A 23,925-nucleotide genomic window follows, 5' to 3' on the forward strand; every position below is an offset into this window, starting at 1 on the left:
CAGAGTACAACGAAATTGGAGTGCCACTCCCTTGGTGCAAGTTTCAATGATAAATATAAATGTAAAATATAAAAAGTACAAAAAAAAAAACAATCGTAAGTACTCAAACAATAGTATGTACAATATATACAGGATAGCAGCATTAATATAATGACAGTATGAATAGCAGCATAATATAATGACAGTGACGGTATGGAATAGGTTCAATTGTTTTTGTGCTTATTTACTACGGTGATAGCTCTGGGAAAGAAGCTATCCCTGAATCTGTTTGTCCTGGTTTTATGTGACCTGTACCGTCGGCCTGACGGTAATAGTTCAAACAGTTGGTTGCTGGGGTGAGAGTAGTCCTTGATGATATTGCCAGCTCTGCTGAGGTACCGAGAGTTTGCAGTGACCTCCAGGCTGGGCAGAGAGCAGCCAGTGATCTTCTGGGCTGTGTTGATGACCCTCTGCAGTACTTTCCTGTCTGCAGCTGAGCACCCTGCATACCATGTTGTTATGCCGTACGTTAGGATGCTCTCTATGGTGGCTCTGTAAAATGTCACCAGCAGCCTCTCCTCCAGGTTGTTCCTCCTGAGCACTCTCAGAAAGTGGAGACGCTGCTGGGCCTTTTTAACCACCGCCGTGGTATTTGCAGTCCAGGAGAGGTCATCAGAGATCTGCACGCCCAGAAACCTCATGGAGTGTACCCTCTCCACACAGCTCCCGTGAATGTAAAGTGGGGCCGGGTCTGCTCTGCCCTTCCTGAAGTCCAAGATAAGTTCTTTAGTTTTCGTGGTGTTCAGTTGGAGGTTGTTAACTGAACACCACTCAGTCAGTCTGTTGACCTCATCTCTGTAGTCCGACTCATCCCCCCTTGAGATGAGTCCAACCACTGTGGTGTCATCCGCGAACTTTATGATGGTGTTTGAGAGATGGGTAGGGGGAGCAGTCGGATGTGTAGAGCGTAAACAGGAGGGGACTCAAAACACATCCTTGTGGAGACCTGGTGCTGAGTGTGATGGTGCTGGACCGGTGGGGGTCGAGTCTGACAGACTGTGGTCTATTTGTCAGGAAGTCCTTGATCCAGAGGCAGATGGGGGTGGAGAGTCCCAGGTGAGACAGTTTCTGGACCAGGATCTCCGGGATGATATGATTGAATGCTGAGCTGAAGTCCAGAAAGAGCATTCTCACATAGCTTCCTCGGTGCTCCAGGTGACTCAGTGCAGTGTGGAGCGCTATGGTGATAGCGTCCTCGGTGGAACGATTTGTCCTGTAGGCAAATTGGTGGGGGTCCAGAGTGGGAGGCAGACCGGCCCTGATGTGCTGACAGACCAGTCTCTCAAAGCACTTCATCACTACAGGCGTAAGTGCAACAGGCCTGTAGTCATTTGGGCTGGCCACAGCTGTCTTCTTGGCGATGGGGATGATGGTGGAGGTGGAGGCACTCAGTGCAGGCTACAGTAGCCTACAGCTCTGTGGAGAGGAGGCACCATAGACATCCTATGGAAGGCACCGTTAGGTTGTTTAGCCTGTGATATGATACATTGCTGACCTAACCCAAAAACAGTAGTCTAGTCTAAGTATCACATTACAATTAAAAGAAACATAAAGAATATCAGGATTATGACTGAACAGAAGTTTTACTTAGGCTATCGATAAATAATTTCTTATAGGTTACTGTACAATAGGCTGCAAATAGCCTGAATAATTAAAAAATGTCATTATAATTGCATATTTTTGTATAGCATAAAAATAGAGAAGTAACCTCTCAAGTTCACAATGGCATTTTCTGTGAATACATTTTTATTAGCCGTATACCTGAATTTGCATAATTTCATGAATCATGTTTAAAGTAGGTCCGTTACAGGCCTACGGTATAAACTTGTAAAGTGACTTACATATAATTCGTGTATTTTAAAAACAACTGACTAAAACTATAGTTTTTACAATATTTGCATGTCAAATTAACATAATTGTTTTGTTAGAATATTAAAGTATTTCACTGTTTTTGTTCCCAATATTTGTAGTTTTAACAAATAAATTTGATTATAATCACACATTGATGTTGTAAATGTAACAAAAACATTCTGTTTAATAGTTTACAAAAATTCACTGTGATTGAGACAGACCTCTCTGCATTGAATCATATCTGTTATTAACCTCTGTCTCTCTTCCACAGCATGTCTTTATCCTGTCTTCCTTCTCTCACCCCAACCAATCACAGCAGATGGCCCCGCCCCTCCCTGAGCCTGGTTCTGCCGGAGGTTTCTTCCTGTTAAAAGGGAGTTTTTCCTTCCCACTGTTGCCAAAGTGCTGCTCATAGGGGGTCATATGATTGTTGGGTTTTTCTCTGTATCTATGAAGCGCCTTGAGGCGACTTATGTTGTGATTTGGCGCTATATGAATAAAATTGAATTGAATTGAAACAGGAAAAATATGTTTTGGGGTTTACTATACATTTCTGTAGGGATTTTACATGGTTTATATGTCACTGCCATTTTTTACAGTGCAGAATCTGTAAACACATCAGCCACGTCCATGTCAGGGCAGCGACTGCTGGAAACTCATTTTATAGATGAGCTTTAATCTGTTTCCTGTTGTTTTTGGCTTTTGTTCCTCTAATGTGTGTGTGTGTGTGTGTGTGTGTGTGTGTGTGTGTGTGTGTGTGTGTGTGTGTGTGCGTGTGTGTGTGTGCAGCAGTGAATGCACCGCTGTGTGGACAGGTACTCTGGTCTTAATGTGGAGTTTTATCAGACTGTGAAACACTTTGTGTTTTAAAACAGAAAATATTTGATCTGAATTTATTTTGAAAATCACCGTCACACAGCCGTCTCGTCGCTTTCACAGATTTTTCTGTGAACAGATGAGCAGCAGAAGTTTTCAGCATTTTACATTCAGATGTTTCACAAACTGTTGGATTGTCTGTCTGGGATTTCATAGCCAGTCATGTGACTGCTGTCCCGCCAATCAGCTTCACTGTATGTGAGACTCTTATTGTTTAGCATTAAACTTCATGTTGTCTCAGCCTTTATGATGTGTGTTACTGCATCAAATTCAAAATAAGAGCATAAAAATGAAGCAACTGAAAGTTCTGACAGGACAATAAAATATCAATAGACTTTATTGAATAGAGTTTACAATGAAGATGGATGCAGAGCCATGACTGTAGTTTACAGAATCAAACAGCAGCAGAGACATTTCTGAGACAGAAAAATGTATATTTAATATGATAATAGAGAGCATAAATGCGCGATTCACTGACATATATGGCATATCTACTGTTATATTGCTGGGTGCTCATTTGAACTATAAAGTATGAAGTCAAAAAGCTCAGACATCAGGCTGCTCTGAACACTCAGTTTCACCTTTTTCTCCTCTTGAACTTTCATATGTAGAGACAGGATATCATGAACATTTATATCTGAGACACAGAAGGTCCGCCCACCCGCTCACCTGCAAACTTTAGCTTCACCAATCAGAAGAAACAAAGAGGCATAAAACAGCTCATCAGACACTCTGATCTGAGCTTAGGATAAAGAAGGATGATTTCCAACTGTCAGTCATGCAAAGCTACGCTGTTACAGTCCAGCAGTCAGAGTACAGAGATGGAAATAAGTTGAATTACACAGCAGATCATCTGAGGAACATCAGCCAATAACGTTCAGACTAAACCGACCCACAGTCTTCCTTCTCACTGTAAGCGGCTGTCTCCTCCTCTCTGTGGAAAACCTTCCCATCAGGCTGCGTCCTCCACCTCAGCTTCACCTCCTCAGTGACTCCTTGCTCCACCAGCTTCTCCCTCACCTGAAACACAGTTTTCACACATTAACAGAAGCTCCTCATTAATCAGCCGTTGTTTCTGTAGTGAGCAGAAAACGTTGTTGGTGCTGTTTCTGGGGGAAATGAACTAAATGAACTGGCTGGGGATGAAACTGAAGTCTGGAATTAGGCCTCATTGCCTGTCATTGGTTCACGTCGTCTCCTCACAGTAATCTGAAATTAAGTGACTTCTTCAAGTTACCAGTTAAAAAGGTTAAATAATACAAATGGATGGGATTGCATTAAACGAGCCCCGTATCTCTGCAGCTGTGTGCTGTCACGTGTCCCTGAACCTGCACAGACTCACTGCTCTCTATCATTTCACAGTAGTTATAGCGGTCTGTTCCTTGTATCGGGGCCCGTGTGACCTCTGACCTGCTGCAGGATGGATTCTTGCACTGTGGGGTCGTTCAGGTCTGCAGATCCCGCCCTCAGCTGAACCTTCACTGATCTCGAGGCTGAAGGTTTGACATCTGCAGAGAAAGAAAAGCCCGATGAGCCCAGGAGGACCAGACTGTGCAGAAACACAGAGGACAGACTCACCTCTGGAGCAGAGGAAGGGGCGTTGGTCACTACAGTTATGACTGTTGAAGGAGCCTGTTGATCCGACTATTGTGGCACAGTTTACGCTGTTATCAGGCTGCCCGGGCCCCCACGGCAGGTTGGAGGCTGTGCTCGAGTTTGACCACATCCAGTTTCTGTACAGTCCAATCCAGGCACCAGCAGTATCTGACAACATAGAAGCGACCTGGCTGTTGTCCTGCGTGTTGGTGATGGTGCTCAGGTCTGTGTAGTTCTGTCTGCAGTAAGACTGAGCATCAGACCGGTTCATTGAGTTCTTCACCAGGATGTGTTTGTTAGTCGCAGCTGAAACAAAAGATCAGACGGATTCAAACCTGCAGCTAAAATGTTCAGTTTGTCAAACCCTGGTACCAAAGTCTGAAACACTCACCGTCATAGCAGACAAAGTCATAAGGAGCTGAGCACCGTCTTGTGGACCATGATCCATCACTAGATATTGTAACACAGTTATTGGTCCCTGGCTGTCCCGGTGACCACATGTTAAACCAGGATGACTGAACTGGACCAGTTTGAGACCATTTCCAGCCGCTCGTGGAGAGTCCAATCCACACCTCGGTGCTCCCCGCCCTTTTCTGGGCTTCCTGGATGAGAGCTGAGCTGTTAACGATGGCGAGGTCAATGTACTCATCTCTGCAGTATTGCTGAGCATCGTTCCAGGACTTCTGCAGGTCAACCAGGTGGAGCTGTCTGACTAACTGATCAGACTGAAGATGGCAGACCATCACGTAACCTGAGAGGACACGAGTCAGTCAGCGCGGTCACAGACTCACCTCAGCTCGACTATTTTAGTCATCAGGAGAATAAATTCTTTACATGCTACCACAACGCAAACTTTTTGTTGACATCTTTAAAGACGTGAATATATGTTAATATATGTGTCCTTCAAAGGATGTGTAACTCGTGTACTGGTTAAAAGCTGTTTTACGGTGCCTGTGGACACCTACACACTGGTTTCCTGCTCCAGGGCGAAACTCTCACATCAGCTTAAAAAGCTGCTTTAACAGTGCTAAGTTTGTTTTTCACTCTGGCCTTATTGCACATGCATTTGGACGATTTTTCCTCTTCAGTGTGCACAATGAAGGAAAACGACGTGTTAGTGGTCGAGGCTCAAAGCTGAACAACACGTGCACTAGGGCTGGGCCATATTATACCGTTCACGGTAATACCGGTACAATGTTAGGCAACAATAAGAAAATGAAATATCGTGATAAATATTTTTGGTCATATCGCCCTGCTCTAACGTGCACACGGACGTGGTAAAAGCAGTCAGGATCTTTTTCAGCGAGCTGACGGGTTTGCAGCGTTTCAGGTTTTCAGTCAGATTTCTACACAGAAAATAAAATCAAGACGTGTTTTTCTCAGCAGTGCACACAAACAGCCACGTTCATGCACTGACTCTTCCCTCCTTTCTTTCTTTAGTCTTTTACTTCACTTTATACAAACTCTTACAAACTGCCGACCATTAAACTGTCAATCAAACTTCTAACTGGACCCAAAGAAACCTTTAGAAGTTTAGTTGACATGACAAAGGTCTTTGGAGATTGTACGAGTGTTTCTGTGACTGCTTGAAGCTCGTTTACAGACACCTTTAAAATAATCCCTATGGAGCAGTTCACTTTGTGCTTTCTTTGATTTTCTGACATCAAAAGTTTTATTCAAACTATAAATGAGGCGACTGAGATGAGTTCACAGACCTGAGAGCAGCAGCAGGATCAGTCCACACCTCTTCATGACTGAGAGCTGAAAAACTGTGAAGACGTCCTCATGAATCTCATCTGCAGCTGCTCGTTCATTATTAATCATAACACTTAAAGCAGCATCAACAAAGAGGCAGCTGTCTCTGTCATTCACTCCATTTCTATCTAATCTAATCATTCAAACAAAACTATCAAACATATTCAACATTTGAAACGTTCAACTTTAAAAATGTTGTCTTCCTTCAATTATCATCATTTTGTTTATTAGAATACCAGACAATGAATGTGTGAGATTATCAAATAAACCAAACATATGCAGAACATACCCGACACGATGAGACGTCTGTGCAGCTGTGACACAGTCAGAACTCTTCATCTGATATAAATGTCATCCTCGCTCCTCCTCCCACATCCATCAGAGACTTTGTAAAAGTGGTTTTTTAGAAAGCAGCCCAGTGTTCATTAAAGTGCATTTGATTAAAGATGCTCAGAGTCGTTTAACTGAAGATGACTTATTCAAAGTTATTACAGATGCAAACAGACTGACGTCTGCCCGACCACTTCAGTCTTATTTGAATAATGTTGTCATTATTAGAATTGGGAGAAAAGAGCGTTCAAGCTCAACTCCTCCAAACAAATCAGTGATGATGACGACACAACCCGACACATTTCACATGTCAGTTCCAATCATAGAGAACAAACAGTTTTTATTTTGTTCTTTGTTTGTTTGGCTTCAGCGTCTTTTTAATGATGTTACAGTTTTAGTGCATCTCCTCTAAAAGTGCAAAACGTGCTTTGAGAGTCTCACACAGCACCACTCCCAAAGATGGAGGCTCAGTCACAGACAAATAAAATGCACTGATTTTAAAGTCACCACTAAATTTCACTGAAAGAAGAAGCCAGACCTGCCCTGGATCATGAAAAAGGTGCAGTTTGAGCACCGTGGGTCCTTTTAGTCATCAGCTACAGGCTAAGCTGCTGGTTTGCTGACGCTGAACAAAGATCTGGTTTCCAGGAATTACTGAGTTCGATCCTTTATTTCTACTGGTCACGCTCAGTCAGGTTAAATGAGCGCAGCTAATGAGCTGCAGAGGTAGCAGAATCAAAATGCTTTATTAATACCAGAGGAAATAATGTGGTCACAGTTCCTCCAATACAATCAATAAATAAAATATAATATGCTACAAAGTTACAAAATATAATAAAGTAGCTCCGATATATAGCTTTATTCTAAATATCCCAGTTTGTTACACAAAATTTAATATAGATAGTTAAATTAAGGCGCCCCTCAACAGATTTGGCATGAAAAGAAGGGAAGTAACATGGGGAGTCCACCTTAACTTTATTCACTGTAGTGTCTCAGTGCTCATGATGCAGGGGCAGTGTAAACGGAGGATGGATGGAGGGGGGTGGGTGCTCCACCTTGGATATGACGATGATGATTACACTCCTGCTCACTCAGTGGAATTTTTCTGCTGCTGGGCCCAAACTCATCCTTTCCTTTTACTGAGCTCACAGGTGAAACAGGCTCTTCCTCGCTCCACGCTTCTGTGTAAATGCATGTAGCCCCGCCCCTTCCAAGGTCACATGATGTTGCTCACTTCCAGAGTGAAAATACAAGATTTTTTACACTTGGCAAGTAATTTGGAGGCAGAATAAGGAAGCCGTATAAGTATTTAATCTTGTCTGTAGACTGTATACTACAAAGTTCAACACAGCCAGACTTTCTTTGAGTCAGCTGCCTCAACAAAGTCTTAAAGAGATAATAAAGACAGCGGTTATCAACTTTCTCTGTTGAGATGGGCTTTTTAACCCTGTGAGGTCATCATCACTGATGACCCTGAACCTAACTGTCCCAAACCCTGTGTTGTGGTTAGTGTCAGACGCAGAGTCAGTATAATAAAGATAGCCATGGACGACTTTCAGGACATGCTTACTAATCTACAGCCTAATAAATCAAATGAATATTTCCAGAAACTGATCACAGGTGACCCCTCACATCCTGCCCACCAATTCTTTGACCCGCTGCCCTCTGGTCAGCACCCCAGCTCAATCAGGTCCCACACACCTCCCCCCACACCCCACCCTGACCACCCACCCACAAATCAGAGCCATGGTCTGGGTAACCCTCATCACTCAGGACGCTCACACACAGACTCAATTTTGGGAAGGAAAAACTCCCTTTTAACAGGAAGAAACCTCCGGCAGAACCAGGCTCAGGGAGGGGCGGGGCCATCTGCTGTGATTGGTTGGGGTGAGAGAAGGAAGACAGGATAAAGACATGCTGTGGAAGAGAGACAGAGATTAATAACAGATATAATTCAGTGCAGAGAGGTCTGTTAACACATAGTGAGTGAGAAAGGTGACTGGAAAGGAAAAACTCAATGCATCATGGGAATCCCCGGCAGCCTACGTCTATTGCAGCATAACTAAGGGAGGATTCAGGGTCACCTGGTCCAGCCCTAACTATATGCTTTAGCAAAAAGGAAAGTTTGAAGCCTAATCTTGAAAGTAGAGATAGTGTCTGTCTCCTGAATCCAAACTGGAAGCTGGTTCCACAGAAGAGGGGCCTGAAAACTGAAGGCTCTGCCTCCCATTCTACTTTTAAATACTCTAGGAACAACAAGTAGGCCTGCAGAGGTACGAGAATTCATGAACACATAACTCCAATTTTAGCCAAATTACATTGGCTCCCTGTTAAATATCGTATAGATTTTAAAATTCTTTTGTTCACTTTTAATATTTTGAATAATTTAGCGCCCAGTTATCTTTCTGATTTACTCCATTCATACAATCCCAACAGGGCACTTAGATCATCCAACCATAGGCTCCTAGCACAACCTAGGACTCGAATGAAGTCGAGAGGCGACCGGGCCTTTGCATCCGTGGCACCCAGACTCTGGAATAACCTCCCCGTTCATATTCGCACTGCCGAGTCTATCCAGTCTTTTAAATTACGTCTTAAAACTTATTTTTTTACTTTGGCTTTTGATTCTGTCTAGTTGGCTGTTTTAGCTTGTTGCGTTGTTACCTATTGTTTGTTGTCCTCTTCTATTGTTTGTTTTAACTGTCTCGTGTTTTTATTGACTGTGAAGCACTATGGTCAACACTGTTGTTTTTAATATGTGCTATATAAATAAATTTTGATTTGATTTGATTTGATTTGATTTGATTTGCAGAGCGAGAGCGAAGTGCTCTAATAGGGTGATATGGTACTACAAGGTCATTAAGATAAGATGGGGCCTGATTATTTAAGACCTTGTATGTGAGGAGCAGGATTTTGAATTCTGGATTTAACAGGAAGCCAAAACAGGAGAAATCTGCTCTCTTTCTAGTCCCTGTCAGGACTCTTGCTGCAGCATTTTGGATCAGCTGAAGGCTTTTCAGGGAGTTTTTTGGACTTCCTTGAACCATGCCACCCTCTTCCCAGGAGGAAGGGCAACAAACTGGCTATTATATTAAGATTTGTAAATTGAAAGCACAAGAACACGCTGCTGAAACAAGGAAGAAAATTAAAAGGATCTAATGTCTTTATCAATGAACATCTAACCAAACACAATGCTGAAATAGCCACAAAAGCACCACACCTTAAGAAGCTGGGAACATTTCAAAGCACTTGGACGACAAACTGTAAAATATTCATTAAACTAAACGGATCACCAGAGGAAGCCAAAGTTCTGACCATTAAAAACATGGCGGAGGAGGAGTTGGCCGTCCGACTGCGGTCTGGAGTGTGGGGCCTCCCTGCTGCTGCGGAGTCGGGGCGGTCTGCCTCTCCCCACCGCAGGAAAAAGGGTAACACCACCTGGGTCTGGGTGCAGTTCCCCCCTCCAGGGGCAAGGGTACCTAGACCCGGTTCGTAGAGTACGCTTGGGGAGTGTGATCGTGTGTACAGCGTCTCTTTATGTCTGTCTCCACGTTGGTTGAGTGTGGAGTAAGTGCATATGAGAGTATGAGGGTGGGAATGGATGTTTGTATCTGTGTGTGCCTGTATGTCTGTGTCTATATGTCAGGTTGGGTATCAGACGCCACCTCTCTGGGGACATCTCAGGCCCTCCAAGGTTTGGAGGCCTATCTCCCCCTACCACCACTTCCCCTGCCAGTGGCGGACTCCCTCAGACATCGGTGCGTTGGTGGTTCTTTGTGTCCGGGGATGGGCGTCCAGGTACACACCGGCTCACTCCTTGGCGGCCGCTTATCGGGGCCTGGAGCCTGGGGCTCGCTCGGGCCACTTCGGAGGTGGGGTGCCCCCGGCCTCTCGGCCTGGGGCTCGGTCACTCAGGCACGGCTGGCTGCCGGCGGAGCTCACGGGCGCGTCACTGCAACTCCCCCTGGCTTCTGCTCCGCGGCTGCTGAGTGAGCCCTCATCTGGGACTCTCCTCAGCTCTTTCTGGGACAGTGGCGCGGCTGCCCCTCTGTTGGTCTTCCTTGGTCTCTTGTGTTCTGGGGGCCTCTGGATGTCTGGAGTTTTGATCTCCTCCACACCTGCTTCACACCCTGGAGGACGGGGCTGTGGCCCCCCCACACCCTCTAGCAGATTATTACATGAAGGAACCTTTTAAAAAACAAGCGCGTCCATGCTCACAGGTGTACACACGGGTGATCACACCCACAAACTACACCCTTTTTGGCTCCTACCTCAAAGCACACTGTGTTCTGTTGATCTTATGTGCTGCACAATAATGTTTAACATTTAGTATTTACTGTCATATTCCCATATATCATTGTGATGTTGTTTATTCTATTACTCTTGTTCTCTTCTGCTTGCTTTCTTTTTTCTTTCTCAACAGGTGAAATTAAAAAAGTATCTACTGTTATCTACTGTTAGCTACTTTATTGTGATGGTGTTGTTTTTATTATGTTGCTCTTTGTTGTTTGTTTTCTCTTCTGGTTTTTTTCTCCATACAGGTGATCCAGGTGTTTTGTTTGCTTTTCTGTTTTTTTCTTCCCCCCTTCTCACCGTCTCTTCTCCCCTCCTCTGTTTTTCTTTCTCTCCCTCTCTTTCTTTCATTCTTTCTCCCTGTCCTATCCCCCAGTCATGTCTGTCCCGTTTGTAGCAACTGAAAATAAAATAAATTCATAATTATAATAAAGGTCAATCAAATGGACCAATATGGCAAGGCCATGATGATCCACCTGGTAAAGTAAATCCGCTTGGCATCTTTCTTGGCCTTCAGACAACAATTCTGATGGCTAAAGATCTGGGACAGGCAAAAAAAACATGGCAGATCTCGAAAAATATCAGTGAGCAACACGATCTGGATGACAAACAAGGTAACAGACAACCACACACTCACTTATGACACACACTGGAAGGAAGAACTCAGATACATCTGGAAGAAACAGCTGCATCAGTCAGACAGTTGCAGAATATGATCAAATGGAACTGAAAACATTTAACTTTATGGATCACAATACACAGACCCAGACAACAACTTCTTCTCATCTATCAATAACAGCTGCTGTTACTATACAAATGAAGACTACAATCAGAGGATTCAAACTGAGAATAAACGATCAATTATCCACTTTAACTGTAGAAGTCTCTATGCTAATTTTAATCATATCAAAGAATATCTTAACCAGTTTTCACATCCATTTAGTGTCATTGCCTTATCAGAAACTTGGATCAATATGGAAAAAGGAACAGACTTTGAACTGGAGGGTTATGAATTCACATTTATAACCAGGCGAAACAAAGGAGGAGGAGGAGTGGCCTTGTATGTGGACAAATCTTGAAATTCAATGTGGTGGATAAGATGACGATGGTGATCGATAATGTACTGGAATGTACTACAGTTGAAATTTGTAAACAAAAAACAAAAAAACAAACAAGATATGATACAAACCACTGCAGTGCAGTACCTGTAATACCTACAGCTGCTCTAATCGCTCTAATAGGATATTATGGTCGACAGTATCGAACGCTGCACTGAGGTCTAGCAGGACAAGCACAGAGATGAGTCCACTGTCAGAGGCCATAAGAAGATCATTTGTAACCTTCACTAAAGCTGTTTCTGTGCTGTGATGAGCTCTGAAACCTGACTGAAACAAAAGATGCCAACGTGATGATTACTACAGAGAATTGTAACAATCAAGAAGCAGGAAAAAAATAAATTCTTAATATTAAATATTTGTAATATAAAAACTGCCAAATCAGTACAATTAGAAGTTAGATGTAAAACGTGTCTTCAGTCGGTCAGCACAGATCATTTTAGATGAAGAGTTGAATCTGAACACTCTTTTATCAGAGTTATAATATAATTACAGCTTTACTCAAATAACCACAAAGTGGTGAGGCAGAGAGACTGTGCTGTATCCATGCAAACACGCGAAATGCTTCTGCTTTAGATTCAAATGAAGATGCCAAGATTTCCGTCTGTACTGACAAATGATGATAAGATTCAAAAGCTTTTAATACAACTTCATTTTAATGGAGTAAAACTGAAGAGAGAAGTAAAATAAATCAACTGACCCAACGTCCTGCTCACAGTTTCTATCTTCCATCTCTTTGATTTAACAGCTTCACACCTTTGACCTCAGTCACAGCCTGTTCTGATCGGCGAGTCGTTTGCATCTGAAATGAGTGTGAATAAGTCAACTTCAGATTTATATGCCTGTTTTTGCATTCAGAAACGACTCCATAAATCTTTTAACCAAATAGACTTTAATGAACACTTCTATATGTCTAAGAACATGTGCCGGGTTTTTACATAGTTATTGATGACTTTCTGAGAGAGGAGGAAGAGGAGGGAGGGACAGATGTATATTTAGAGGGACAGTCTGGGTGTCTCGTGGACAAACACGCTGACCCCATCTCCTCACTGCAGGTACGTTCTGAGATTCTCTTTTGTCTCATATTCATGTGAAGTGATGAGTAATAATTCATGTTGATGGAAGAATCATTCAGTCTGTAATATCTGTACATTGGCTTCATTGGGCCACATTGGTTCTTCAAGTCTGGTTTGAGTGATTTAACAGGAATTTAACACTGTTTCAAGTTCATGACAGAGCTGTTGCTGTCAGCCGGTGGGATAGGTCAGTGTCACTGTGGAACTGTAGACTAGAAGGTCCCATCTATCATTAATCGTCCCAATTTGGAGAACAAACAGGAGTAATGCCAGGGTTGATTTAAGGCCTGTGATTATCCTCCTTCCTGTATCACAGGAATGTGATGCTAAACACATGAAAATAATGTCTTCAGACTCCCACAAAGGAACACGCTGACAGTTTACAGTGAGAAATAACTCAGTAACAATAAAGAAGTGTCCCTCTATGCTGATGACGTTTTGTGTCCATGATGAAATGGTTGCAGAAGAAGTGCTTACAGTCTCCGAGCTGTCCGTCATGAAGTGTGGTGAAGCGCTCCTCCTGCTGCTCTCAGGTCAGCAAACATGTCTCACTCTCACACATTTAGTTACAAGGATATGTGGCGACCTGTCGGCCTCAAACCACAATAAACTGAAACTGTGTGCTACGAGGTGAGAGTGTGATTATCAAGCTTAAAGTCAGTTTCTTGTTTTCATCTTTTCACCTGCTAGATCACCATAGCAACTGATGATAAACACATAACTTGGTCTGGAGCAGGTTATGTGTGGCGTCTGTGTAAAGTGCCACGTTTTACTGATTCTTTTATTTACAGCCTGATTTCAGTGTATCTCACCAACATGACTGAATGAAGCTGTGACGTTATGCCATCACAAACAGCTGGTGTTGTATTGCCACTGGAATTTATATAGATTCAGTTAGTGATGCAGAAATTGCATAAATGTTTTGAGGTTTACTCTGTTGCTGGAACTGCAGCTAATGTTCAGTTCAGTTTTATTTATACAGCACCACATCACAGCAACAGTTGGTTAAAGACTCTACAGTAACACAGAGAAACCCCAACAATCAGATGATCCCTGTGAGCAAGCGCTTTGGTGACAGTGGGAAGAAAAAACTCCCTCCAGTATAACCAGGAAGGTATACTGGAGCTAATTTTACTTTGATCTGGAGAAATTTTATTTTCACGACTTCTTTATTCGACTGCAGAAGAGTGGAATACCTGAACAGACATAAAATAATTAATTGCCAAAAATATCAAACTTTGTGTGGTTGATCGCCTGTGGACCACTTTGGTTTTTCAGATGTTAATAAATCAAAACGATTCACAGTTATCAGTGGAGACGAGCAGAGTTTGTTGAGTCAAAGCGATAAACGGAAGTTTTCCTGGCACAGAATAATCGGTGACGTTTTGGGTGGCGTGTGTTTTTGCAGTCAGGGCTGTCTCTTGTGTCGTCTCTCAGGTTATGTGGTCGTTTGCCAGTTTCAGTCTGGTCAGTGCGACAGACAGTTCCACTTCGTCACTCAGTCAAAGACCTGGACCGAAGCTCAGCTTTACTGCAGAGAGAAGTACACCGATCTCGCCACCTTCACCAGCAAAGACGAAACTATGGCGGCTCAACGGCTGGTGGGGAGTCAAAAATTCTGGATCGGACTCTTCAGGGTCTGGAAGTGGTCTTATACTGGAACAGGTAAATCAACCTTCACAAACTGGGGCACAGGCGAGCCTGGTGTGGGGAAGTGTGTGACGGTATCTGCATTGGGATTCTGGTCGACCAGAGACTGTTCAGAAGAGAAGCACTTCATCTGTTACAGCGGTGAGTGGCATCGGCACCTAAAAGCACCACGACGAAGGAACAATAGTCTCTCAGATAGATAGATATATTTATATATTTATATTATTATGTACAACTAAAACACATTTAGTCGAAGAAAAGATATCATGATCAGCATTTCTTAAAAATATCAGTTTGTAGTTTAAAAAAGGCGAATGTTGTTGGTGAACATTTCCAGCCTGTGCTCTGACTCTGTCTGCTCGTTTCTCTTCCAGGTGATGCTGGCCGTTACATCCTGGTGCAGGACTCGAGGAGCTTTCATGGCGCTCGGTCCTACTGCAGGGAGAGGTACACAGACCTGAGCACCGTCAACAGTGTGGTGAACAACACGGAGATCGTGACTCTGCTGGCGTCAGACATGTATGATAGTTATTCAGTGAATGGAAATAGATGGCTGATTCCCTCTTTGTCATATGCCTGGATTGGTTTGAGCAACAGCTGGGAGTGGTCCGATGGCAGCGACGTCCAGCTCCTGCCTCTGACTTTGCAATCAGGAGATGGGGACTGTGTGATGGTGGACCAATCATCATCATCGTTGCTTTTCCAGCCATGCGATAATACCCACCCCTTCCTCTGCTACCAGGGTGAGTCTGTGCTCACTGTTACTGCAGAGCCTGATCCTCCAGGTCTGATCGGCTTGTTGTTTCTCTGCAGATGTCCAAACTCCAGTGTTGCAGCGCAGGGTGAAGGTTCAGCTGAGAGCGGGCTCTGCAGACCTGAACGACCCCGCAGTGCAAGAGTCCATCCTGCAGCAGGTCAGAGGACACACGACACCCTGTTCCTGCTGCAGAGCTGCAGCAGAGCCCCACCAAACTGCAGCCTCTTGCATCTTTAAACTAAAAAACCAGAGGATCATTTGGTGGCATTTTCCTCTTGTCTGCATGTCCTCAGTCAGCAAGAAAGAAAATAGTCAATGACAACAGTGTTGTCATGAATTCAAGAATTTAAGAATGAAAGTTCAGTGATCCTGGTATTTTCAGACTCCTCGGTGATTGTGCTGGTTATAAATCAGTCACTGTGTCTTCATCAGGTTTCAAACACTTGTTGATTTTACACACTGTCATAATGTGTGCAAACTGTGTTTCAGGTGAGGGAGAAGCTGGTGGAGCAAGGAGTCACTGAGGAGGTGAAGCTGAGGTGGAGGACGCAGCCTGATGGGAAGGTTTTCCACAGAGAGGAGGAGACAGCCGCTTACTGTGAGAAGGAAGACTGTGGCGGTTTAGTCTGCACACCAGGAAGTGACATCATCTGTGTATTCATTATTACTGGCTGATGTTTTAATGATAAATCGATTACGTCTTTTAATCTTTAGAAGTTATCTGACTGACAAATATCAGTAGCTAGCTCCTAAATTATTGTGTATATTAGGGTTAGTAATCGAGTATATGTATGTGTAATGTTTGAAAAGTAATTACTCTGTAGATTAGTGTTGCTGGACCTCTAATCACGACTCTCCTGAGCAGGGTGACGCTCTGCTTTGAGGGTCCTGCTGTGGTGTCAGGAAACAGGTGCAAATGATTTTCTTTTTAATAACTATGATTTTTCTTCTTCAGCTGTTTTTCTCAATGCATGAAATTTGTAATTTTCATCTTATTTTATGAACTAAATAAAAGAGCAACTTTACACGCCTCTACTTTTTCACAACTTACGGGTTATGATGGCAAACAGGGCGCCAATAAAACTAATTTGAATACATTTCATGATTTTGATTATTCTACTTTGATTCTTCAGTTAAATCAGAGCTCAGATTGTCAGACACACCTTAAAAGCCTGTGGTGCACAGCCTCTTAAAATAAATCAGTCAAATTTAAAATCAAACTGTTAAGTCAAATTGTTGAATGTTGTCATTGTGTTTCTTAAATTTGTAAAGTCTTAGTTTAAGCAGCAGGATCAAGACATTCCTTTGATCCTGACCACCTCAGCCTCTCTGTGCTGGGGGAGGTTTTATTGCAGATACATCCTGTCTGACAGATCTGCTTCTTGTGTTGTAAGCTTCCTGCTTTTATGACCCTTTTGGTGAGCAGGAGGTCACACAAACACACCCCCATCACACACATAGACACACATAGACACACACACACAGTGCCTTGTCTTAGAACCATTGGGGGGTTTTATGGTGGGAGGTGTTGTGTTGTATTGTGTAAACTGTAATAAATGCGACGCAGCTCTGACTCTCTGTCGGTCTGACTGCTGAACAGAAACCTGTCCCCGCTTCAATAAATGATGAATTTATTTAACTTAAAGAGGAGCTGTATATGAGTTGGCAATAAAATGCTGGGGAGACTGAAGAATGTTCAAAATGTTTAAAATGAACTCATCTGAAGCTTGGACTCAACAAAGGTCCATATGTCATCATTCAGCAAGAAGATAAGAGAAAATGCCTCATGGATGTATCCAGTTTCACTCAGTTATTAACAGTTAAGTTTGAACTAAACAACCTGAAGCTGCACTTTCTCCATCAAATTCCAGTCAGATCAGGAAAACAGTTATACTTTATATGATGTATTTAAACCAGTTTGTTAATGATTTGTTGCCCCCTCACATATAACTGAGTAATATGTTTACATGGAGCCTCTGTGGCTCTGGTCTTTTCTTGTGTGGACACCGGCTACATACAGAAACACAGTGAGGACTTGTGTACGATCACCTCTTTACTCGAACCCTCGGATAACCAAAAAAGGGAAATCTGTTACTGTTGCTAAATATCTTTTTTAATCATGCATTAAGCTGATAGCACGAGAATTACAGCTTTAATGGGTTCGATTTTTCTGAAAGAGATAAAAAAAATACAGTTAGTTGATAATAAGCAGCAACCATGAGTCCAAATGTTCATGGAAAAAGCACAGAAACACAGCTTTGTCGTATTTAAAGTATACCCAAACCTAAAAACAGATGATGATTGCACAGTATTTGAACAGTTTATTCCCAGAAATAAATCCAGAGGTTCCTTTGTTGGAAGAGACGGGAGCAGAGCAGACCTGGAGTTTAATCACAGAGTCGGGAGAGCAATGAGACCAGTGAGGGTTAGCGGTCCATACAGAACTGGTGTTTGGTGTCAGTGGATGAAGACCAGTGACTCCCAATCATCAACGCGAGTTTAACACGAGTACATAGTTTATCGTGTTCTCTGTTACCTCTCATAGACAGACTGATTATTCATGTTCTGCACTCTGTCCAGAGCTCTAACATTTTGTTTGACTGTAACATTATTTTAAATCCAGACAAACACTGAATCTTTACAGCTTGTAACCTAAAATAAAAAATCAGGGAATAAATCATTGATCCCGTCCTAGTGTGCAGACTAAACCATCACAGTGCTCGCTCTCACAGACGGAGTGATGAAGGGCCGTGTGGAGATACAGAAATTCTTTTATTGCTGCCATATAATCTGCATCATTGTAACTGCATTAATAACATTCTTTACAGCATTATTTCATCTAATAATGTTTCTCACAGTATTGATACTGCATTACAGCTGTTTATTGAAGATGTCCATTTGAGGATCCTTCCATTATGTTAACTTTTATTACAGGTACGGTTAGAAGTATTTTATACACATTGCCTATCTGTGCTTATTTTGAGTTGATGTTCGGTTCATTGAGGGTCTTAAGCTTCACTGGCGTGACTGTCCAGGTGATCCATGCTGAGGGAAACTAGAACATAGAAGGATAACTGCAATGCATGCTCACAGTACATATAATACATATAATCTAGGAATGTGTCCGGCCGGAGGCCTCAACTCATTTGGTGTCTTAATATATTTTATTCTACTTGGTAACAGATGATCAGAGTCAATAATTAGCCTCAGAGACCCTGAGGGCTTGAAGTTTATTACCTTGTATGGAAGGTGTTATAGAAAAGAGAAGTTCTATGTCTGTTATAGCTATTAAAGATGTACGATTAACTGTGACTAATGTCTGGAACCTATTTTAATCTGTCATTGACGCCGTGGGGGGGGGGGGGGGGCGTGTACCCCACTGCTTTATAAGTGTCCACAACATGTATTTTGGTCAGAAGACATATGTTGATGTTTTCTCCGGGCTGTTAATAAACTCATCGTTTCATTGCACTTTTCTGGGGCTTCCATGGTTTGTGACACTGCTCTACATGGATTGATTTCACGACAGCCGTTTGAACCATTTAGAAAAGAATAGAATAGAATAGAATAGAATAGAATAGAATAATCCTTTAATTGTCCCACAAGGGGAAATTTGGGTGTAACAGCAGCAAGAAAGACATGTATACAAACAAACAGTACACAGGACAAAAACACACATATTTACCTGACGTTTGCGCCATCGGTACGATTCGCTTCAGACCAGCACGACCTCCATTGTCTGTGCTGGGTACTGCTGCCATCTGACCACACCCGCTGCTGTTCAAACCATTTCCATGCACGGTGACCTCATCAGAGGCGTTTGATGCCAGCAGAGCGGCGACCTTCATGCTGTTGCTCAGGTTTGTGTACTGAGCCTGATAGCAGCTGCAATATGAAAGAGAGACACATGTTTCTGTGCTTTGTGCAACTGATGAACCCAGTGAGTCCTACAATAACAATCGTTTCCATGGCTACAAGAAGATGCTAAATGACTGAATCAGTGAATGTTTCATCTCACTTCTCTTTCTAGTGAGCTTGTCTTCATAGAGCCACAAAATGTAGAAAACGGCTGACATGAAGAGAAGCATCCAGTCTGCTGAACTGGAAACAGTTAAAACCGTCCAGATAATAAACATCTGCTCCTCTATCAGAAGGTCATCGTAATTTATGTAAATCCAGATGTAGTATCAGGAAAGGTAAGCGCTCATTAAGGTTTATTTGGTTAAAGATATCAGGAGTCTTTTCTTTATGCAAAAATCTGCCTTATTCAAATTCATCTGAGAAGCAAAGAGTCCTCAGACTGACCTCCATCAACCACCACATGGTGAGGGAATGAAGTGTGAAACCATGAAACCAGACTGAGGTGATACCCTGTAAGCTGTGCTCGTGCATTCATCCTCTCTGACCTTCTTCTGCACTTCTAGTCTGTGAGTGTACTAAAGCTTTTCTCACAGCATCAAACCTTGAACACGTCTGCTGCATCAGGTCTCAGGTTTGTGTCTTCATTTGAATCTGAAGCAGAGTTTTGTGTGTTTGCAGGGCTGCTTCACCACCTCAGCCATATTTGAGTGAAGCTGTAATTATTATAATTCTGGAAAGAGCAGAAAAGCTCAACTTGTTATAGACTGAGGACACAGCCCGACACGGTTTTGTTGTAACATCAGGATATCTTTTTTAAAAAAATTGTGTTTTTAGCATCTTTGCATTTGGTGCGAAGTGATACAGTGAAAACAGACAGGACACGCCCCTTCTTTTCTTTATTATCCACCTCGATTTCCCAGTAATAAACTCTATTTTACTAATTTGCTAATTATCTTAGAGTAATACATAAAATTACTTTCAAAACATGTTAACATCTCAAATGTATTTAAATAATAATACATTTAAAAAGGTAAATATATATATTAACAAAATAAAATATATTTAAAATCCAATATATTCACTCACTGGACACTTTGTTAGGTACACCTGTTGAGCCCTGATTATGTAACCAGCCAATCACGTGGCAGCAGCTCAGTGTATTCAGGCAGGTAGACGAGGGCAAACTGACCTGTTGAAAGGTCCACAGTCACCTGATCTCAGTCCAGCAGCGCACCTCCGGGATGTGGTGGACCCACGTCTCCGAGGAAGGTTTCCAGCACCATGAATATAACAACAACACAACGGGACAGAGGTGACGGTTGATGTTTATGACGTGTTTTTATGTCTAATGTGTTTCCTTATGTTAGTGAGGGACTCGCAGCCTATGGAACGCCAGGACTGCCATAATGAATTAATTAAATACACCATTAAATAATTAATTAAATGTGGCAATAATTAATTAAAATTGGAATTAATTAATTAAATAAATAGTTATGATATATGTAATTAATTAATTATTGACACATTTAATTAATTATTTATGTATTTCACATTTTAATTAATTATTGACACATTTAATTAATTAATTATTGACATATTTAATTAATTATTTATGTATTTCACATTTTAATTAATTATTGACACATTTAATTAATTATTGACACATTTAATTAATTATTGACACATTTAATTAATTATTTAATGATATATTTATTTATTTCATTTTGGCAGTCTTGGCGCCTGGCTCTCATCATGAAATAATTTTATCTGTCAGCCTCACCCATCAAACTCAGGGGGCGGGGTTAACGCTGATCGAGTCAAAACCATTGCTTTGGCCTGGTGGCCATTGTTGCACACAACAACCGGCATGTGGAAGCTAACAGAACTGAGCTTTGAAAAACCCTGTTTGTGTGTCACCAAATACCGTTTTAATATTTTTTTAGCCGAGAATGTAGTGGTTTAATCTTCATGTGTCTGGTCGGTTTGTCAAGATACAGCCTCTTTGCAAAAGTGTTTCGATGATTTCGGAGATGTCGTCCCAGTCTCACGGCAAAGCGTGGGATAGACCCGCTCGCCTCGCAAGCAATCCCACCGACAAAGCGCAGGCCCCGGTACACAGCTGTAGTAACCCCCGCTGACTTCTTTTACTGAGGTTATATTTATCGGTGTTTTATTTCCTGATGTTCTTATGTGTCCTACGTGTTTCAGTCGCCAATTCTGAATTATAACTAACATTAAAAACATGTTGTGGTGGGGCGTGGTCTGCGGGGCCGTGCGGACGCACCTGCACGGCATCCGCAATCACGCCCGCCGTGTTAAAACACGGGGACTCAGGGGTTGGTGGTGGTGTGGTGTGATGTGAATCAAATAAAGTTGGCTCTGAACGTCGCTCTGTGGTCCCGCCGTGCCTTATTCATGCCACATTGGTGCCAAAACCCAGGAGGCGGCATGGCGGGTACCTACCAGAGCCAGGAAAGGAAAGAGCTGGCCGAGATGGTGGCCGAAATAGCGGCCACCCAGCGGAAGCAGGCGGCGGAGGTGCGTCGCCAACAGGAGGAGCTGCGGCAGGAGAGCGAACGCCACCTGGGGAAGATGGCAGAGCTGGCAGCGCTGCTCTGGGCCTGGGCGCCACCCCCACAAGTGTGTCTCGAGGACAGTGGAGGAGCCGTGTGGGTCACCTCGGCAGCCGGAGGTGGTGGACGAGCCACGCGGGGGTCCGAGCCTGCCGGAGGAGGAGGAGCAGCCGGGTGAAGGGCTGCTCCTGCCGGGAGCGGTGGAGGAGCCGCTCCAATCGGAGGCCGAGGACGAGGCGGGCGAGGGTCTACACCTGCCGGAGGCAGAGGAGTCGCTCCACCCGGAGGGGGGCGAGGGGCGGTGCCTGCTGGGGGCGGAGGCGCAGTGCGGGGAGCCGCTCCAAACGGGAGTGGCGGAGGCGGTGGCGGAGCAGCTGTGCGGGGAGACGGAGGTCCCTGCTCCAGGGCAGCCTGTGCAGCCGGAGTTGGAGGCAGAGGAGCGGGACAGCCCCGCTAGGCCGGGGATCGGCGGGCTGGCTAGTCCAGCCTCGCTGCCACCAGTCGATTCTGCGCGCCTGACGTCTGCCCAGCCGCCTGTGTGCAGGAGCACACGGCCATGCCGGTGGGGCCGTGTCCGCTTGCTACGCGGCCGACCTCCGGACCAGCTTCGCCGTTGCCGCTGGATGCGCGGGCGGCCACCAGAACGGACGCTTCCCCGTCGCTTGGTCGGGGGCTGGGGCGCCGATGTGTAGGGGCCGAGTCTCGCCCCAGTTCGCGGGGGGGAGTAGGTTCGGCCGGATCACTCCCCGGCCTCAATCGGGCGATGGGGGTATGTGGTGGGGCGTGGTCTGCGGGGCCGTGCGGACGCACCTGCACGGCATCCGCAATCACGCCCGCCGTGTTAAAACACGGGGACTCAGGGGTTGGTGGTGGTGTGGTGTGATGTGAATCAAATAAAGTTGGCTCTGAACGTCGCTCCGTGGTCCCGCCGTGCCTTATTCATGCCACAATGTTTAAGGAGGAGAGAGAGCAAATCTGTTTAACATCTGATCTTTGGGTTTTTGTTCAGTAATCAGCGTGACCTGTGTATAAACACATAAAAGAGATAACGTTGGTGTTTCCGTCATGTAGTAACTGCTGGCTTTAACTGTACAAAGGTTGTTCGACACTATGAAACACATACAGACTTCATGATGTTCGGCTAATATTTTTATTGTGAATATTAATCATGCTGACCTCGCTCTGTACACCACGCAGCGAGGTCAGCATATCCACGATATCCTCAGCTCCATGAGTTTCCCAGCTGACTATCTAACTGCCAACTATTCCAGAGACGTGAAAATATACAGCATAAAGAAAAGTGTAAGAGACTCAGCAGCAGATTAGAATAACAGTTATACATTTAATAAATCACCAAATGAATCCAAGAAACGAGCAAACCTGTTCCGACAATTTGAATTTGTATTCCCTCAGCTGCAGACTCGCTGCTGTTTAAATGTTTGAAAAGGAAGATTAGATATAAACAAACGTCAAACATAGACTCAGTCTGCCTTCACATTTGATATGAGGCCAGCACGTATAGTGGCCTCAGCAGGCTATTACTGAAATACACGTGCTATATCATAAACTATGATATAAACAGGGAGGTCCTATTAACATGTTTAGTTTTAAAGGACACCTTCCTGCCTTTAGTCTCATTCATGAGCAGTATTAGTTTTCTTCTAACATCCAGAAGTCTGCACAATGTGTTTCATAGTTTGTAACAAGCCTTTGACAGGTAAACATAACATGACCGAAAAAGCAAAAGAGAGAGAGTGTTGATATAAGAAGAGAAAATGCTCTCAATTATGGAGACAGGCAAATGGTTCATTTATGTTTGATGTGTGTTTATTCCTCCCTAAATATCGTCGGTGAAGTTCGCCATGCACGTCAGATTTTCCTGCGCATTTTTATACCTCTGCCAACAGAGAGAGAAAAAAAATCACATTCTAACAGACAGCTGGTGCTTAGAATACAGTTGAATAACTATTAAAAAACAGATGATATTTAGATGATAGTTCAGTCTAACACATGTGCCAGTGAACCATTAAACGTCTGTGAAACTATGCAGTTATGAAACGTAACTTTAACCTCAGCCAAACCGATTTGCTCAGTTGTAAATAAAACAGCGAAGTAAACGTGACCCGACAGACAGAACCTGAGTGAATGAAGTC

General features: G+C 43.5%; 1 protein-coding gene and 1 long non-coding RNA gene across 5 annotated transcripts in view; both read right to left on the reverse strand.

Moving 5' to 3' along the window:
* Positions 1 to 3,087: 3,087 nt before the first annotated feature.
* LOC309716656 (putative C-type lectin domain family 20 member A) overlaps positions 3,088 to 23,925 on the reverse strand; it is a 35,453-nt gene continuing 14,615 nt past the window's right edge. The window contains exons 1-6 of one of the 4 annotated variants that reach the window (XM_082550593.1): positions 7,503 to 7,670; positions 6,078 to 6,131; positions 4,754 to 5,113; positions 4,345 to 4,668; positions 4,177 to 4,274; positions 3,088 to 3,786 (exon numbers count right to left, since the gene is read on the reverse strand). In XM_082550593.1, the coding sequence (XP_082406719.1) occupies positions 3,649 to 3,786; positions 4,177 to 4,274; positions 4,345 to 4,668; positions 4,754 to 5,113; positions 6,078 to 6,114 (957 nt within the window). In that variant the 5' untranslated portion in view covers positions 6,115 to 6,131; positions 7,503 to 7,670 and the 3' untranslated portion in view covers positions 3,088 to 3,648. Of the gene's footprint in view, positions 3,787 to 4,176; positions 4,275 to 4,344; positions 4,669 to 4,753; positions 5,114 to 6,077; positions 7,013 to 7,502; positions 7,671 to 23,925 lie in introns of those variants that run through there. The other 3 variants (XM_082550594.1, XM_082550592.1, XM_082550595.1) reach the window with 3 other exon arrangements.
* Positions 12,454 to 20,533, reverse strand: LOC309716671. Its single transcript, XR_014279498.1, has 3 exons — positions 20,389 to 20,533; positions 19,024 to 19,223; positions 12,454 to 12,657 (listed from the first exon to the last, which is right to left on the reverse strand). It is a non-coding gene; the product is annotated as an uncharacterized lncRNA (long non-coding RNA).

Source organism: Aulonocara stuartgranti (genome assembly GCF_965226115.1).
Source record: "Aulonocara stuartgranti genome assembly, chromosome: 11".
In the NCBI taxonomy this organism is placed as follows: Eukaryota; Metazoa; Chordata; class Actinopteri; order Cichliformes; family Cichlidae; genus Aulonocara; species Aulonocara stuartgranti.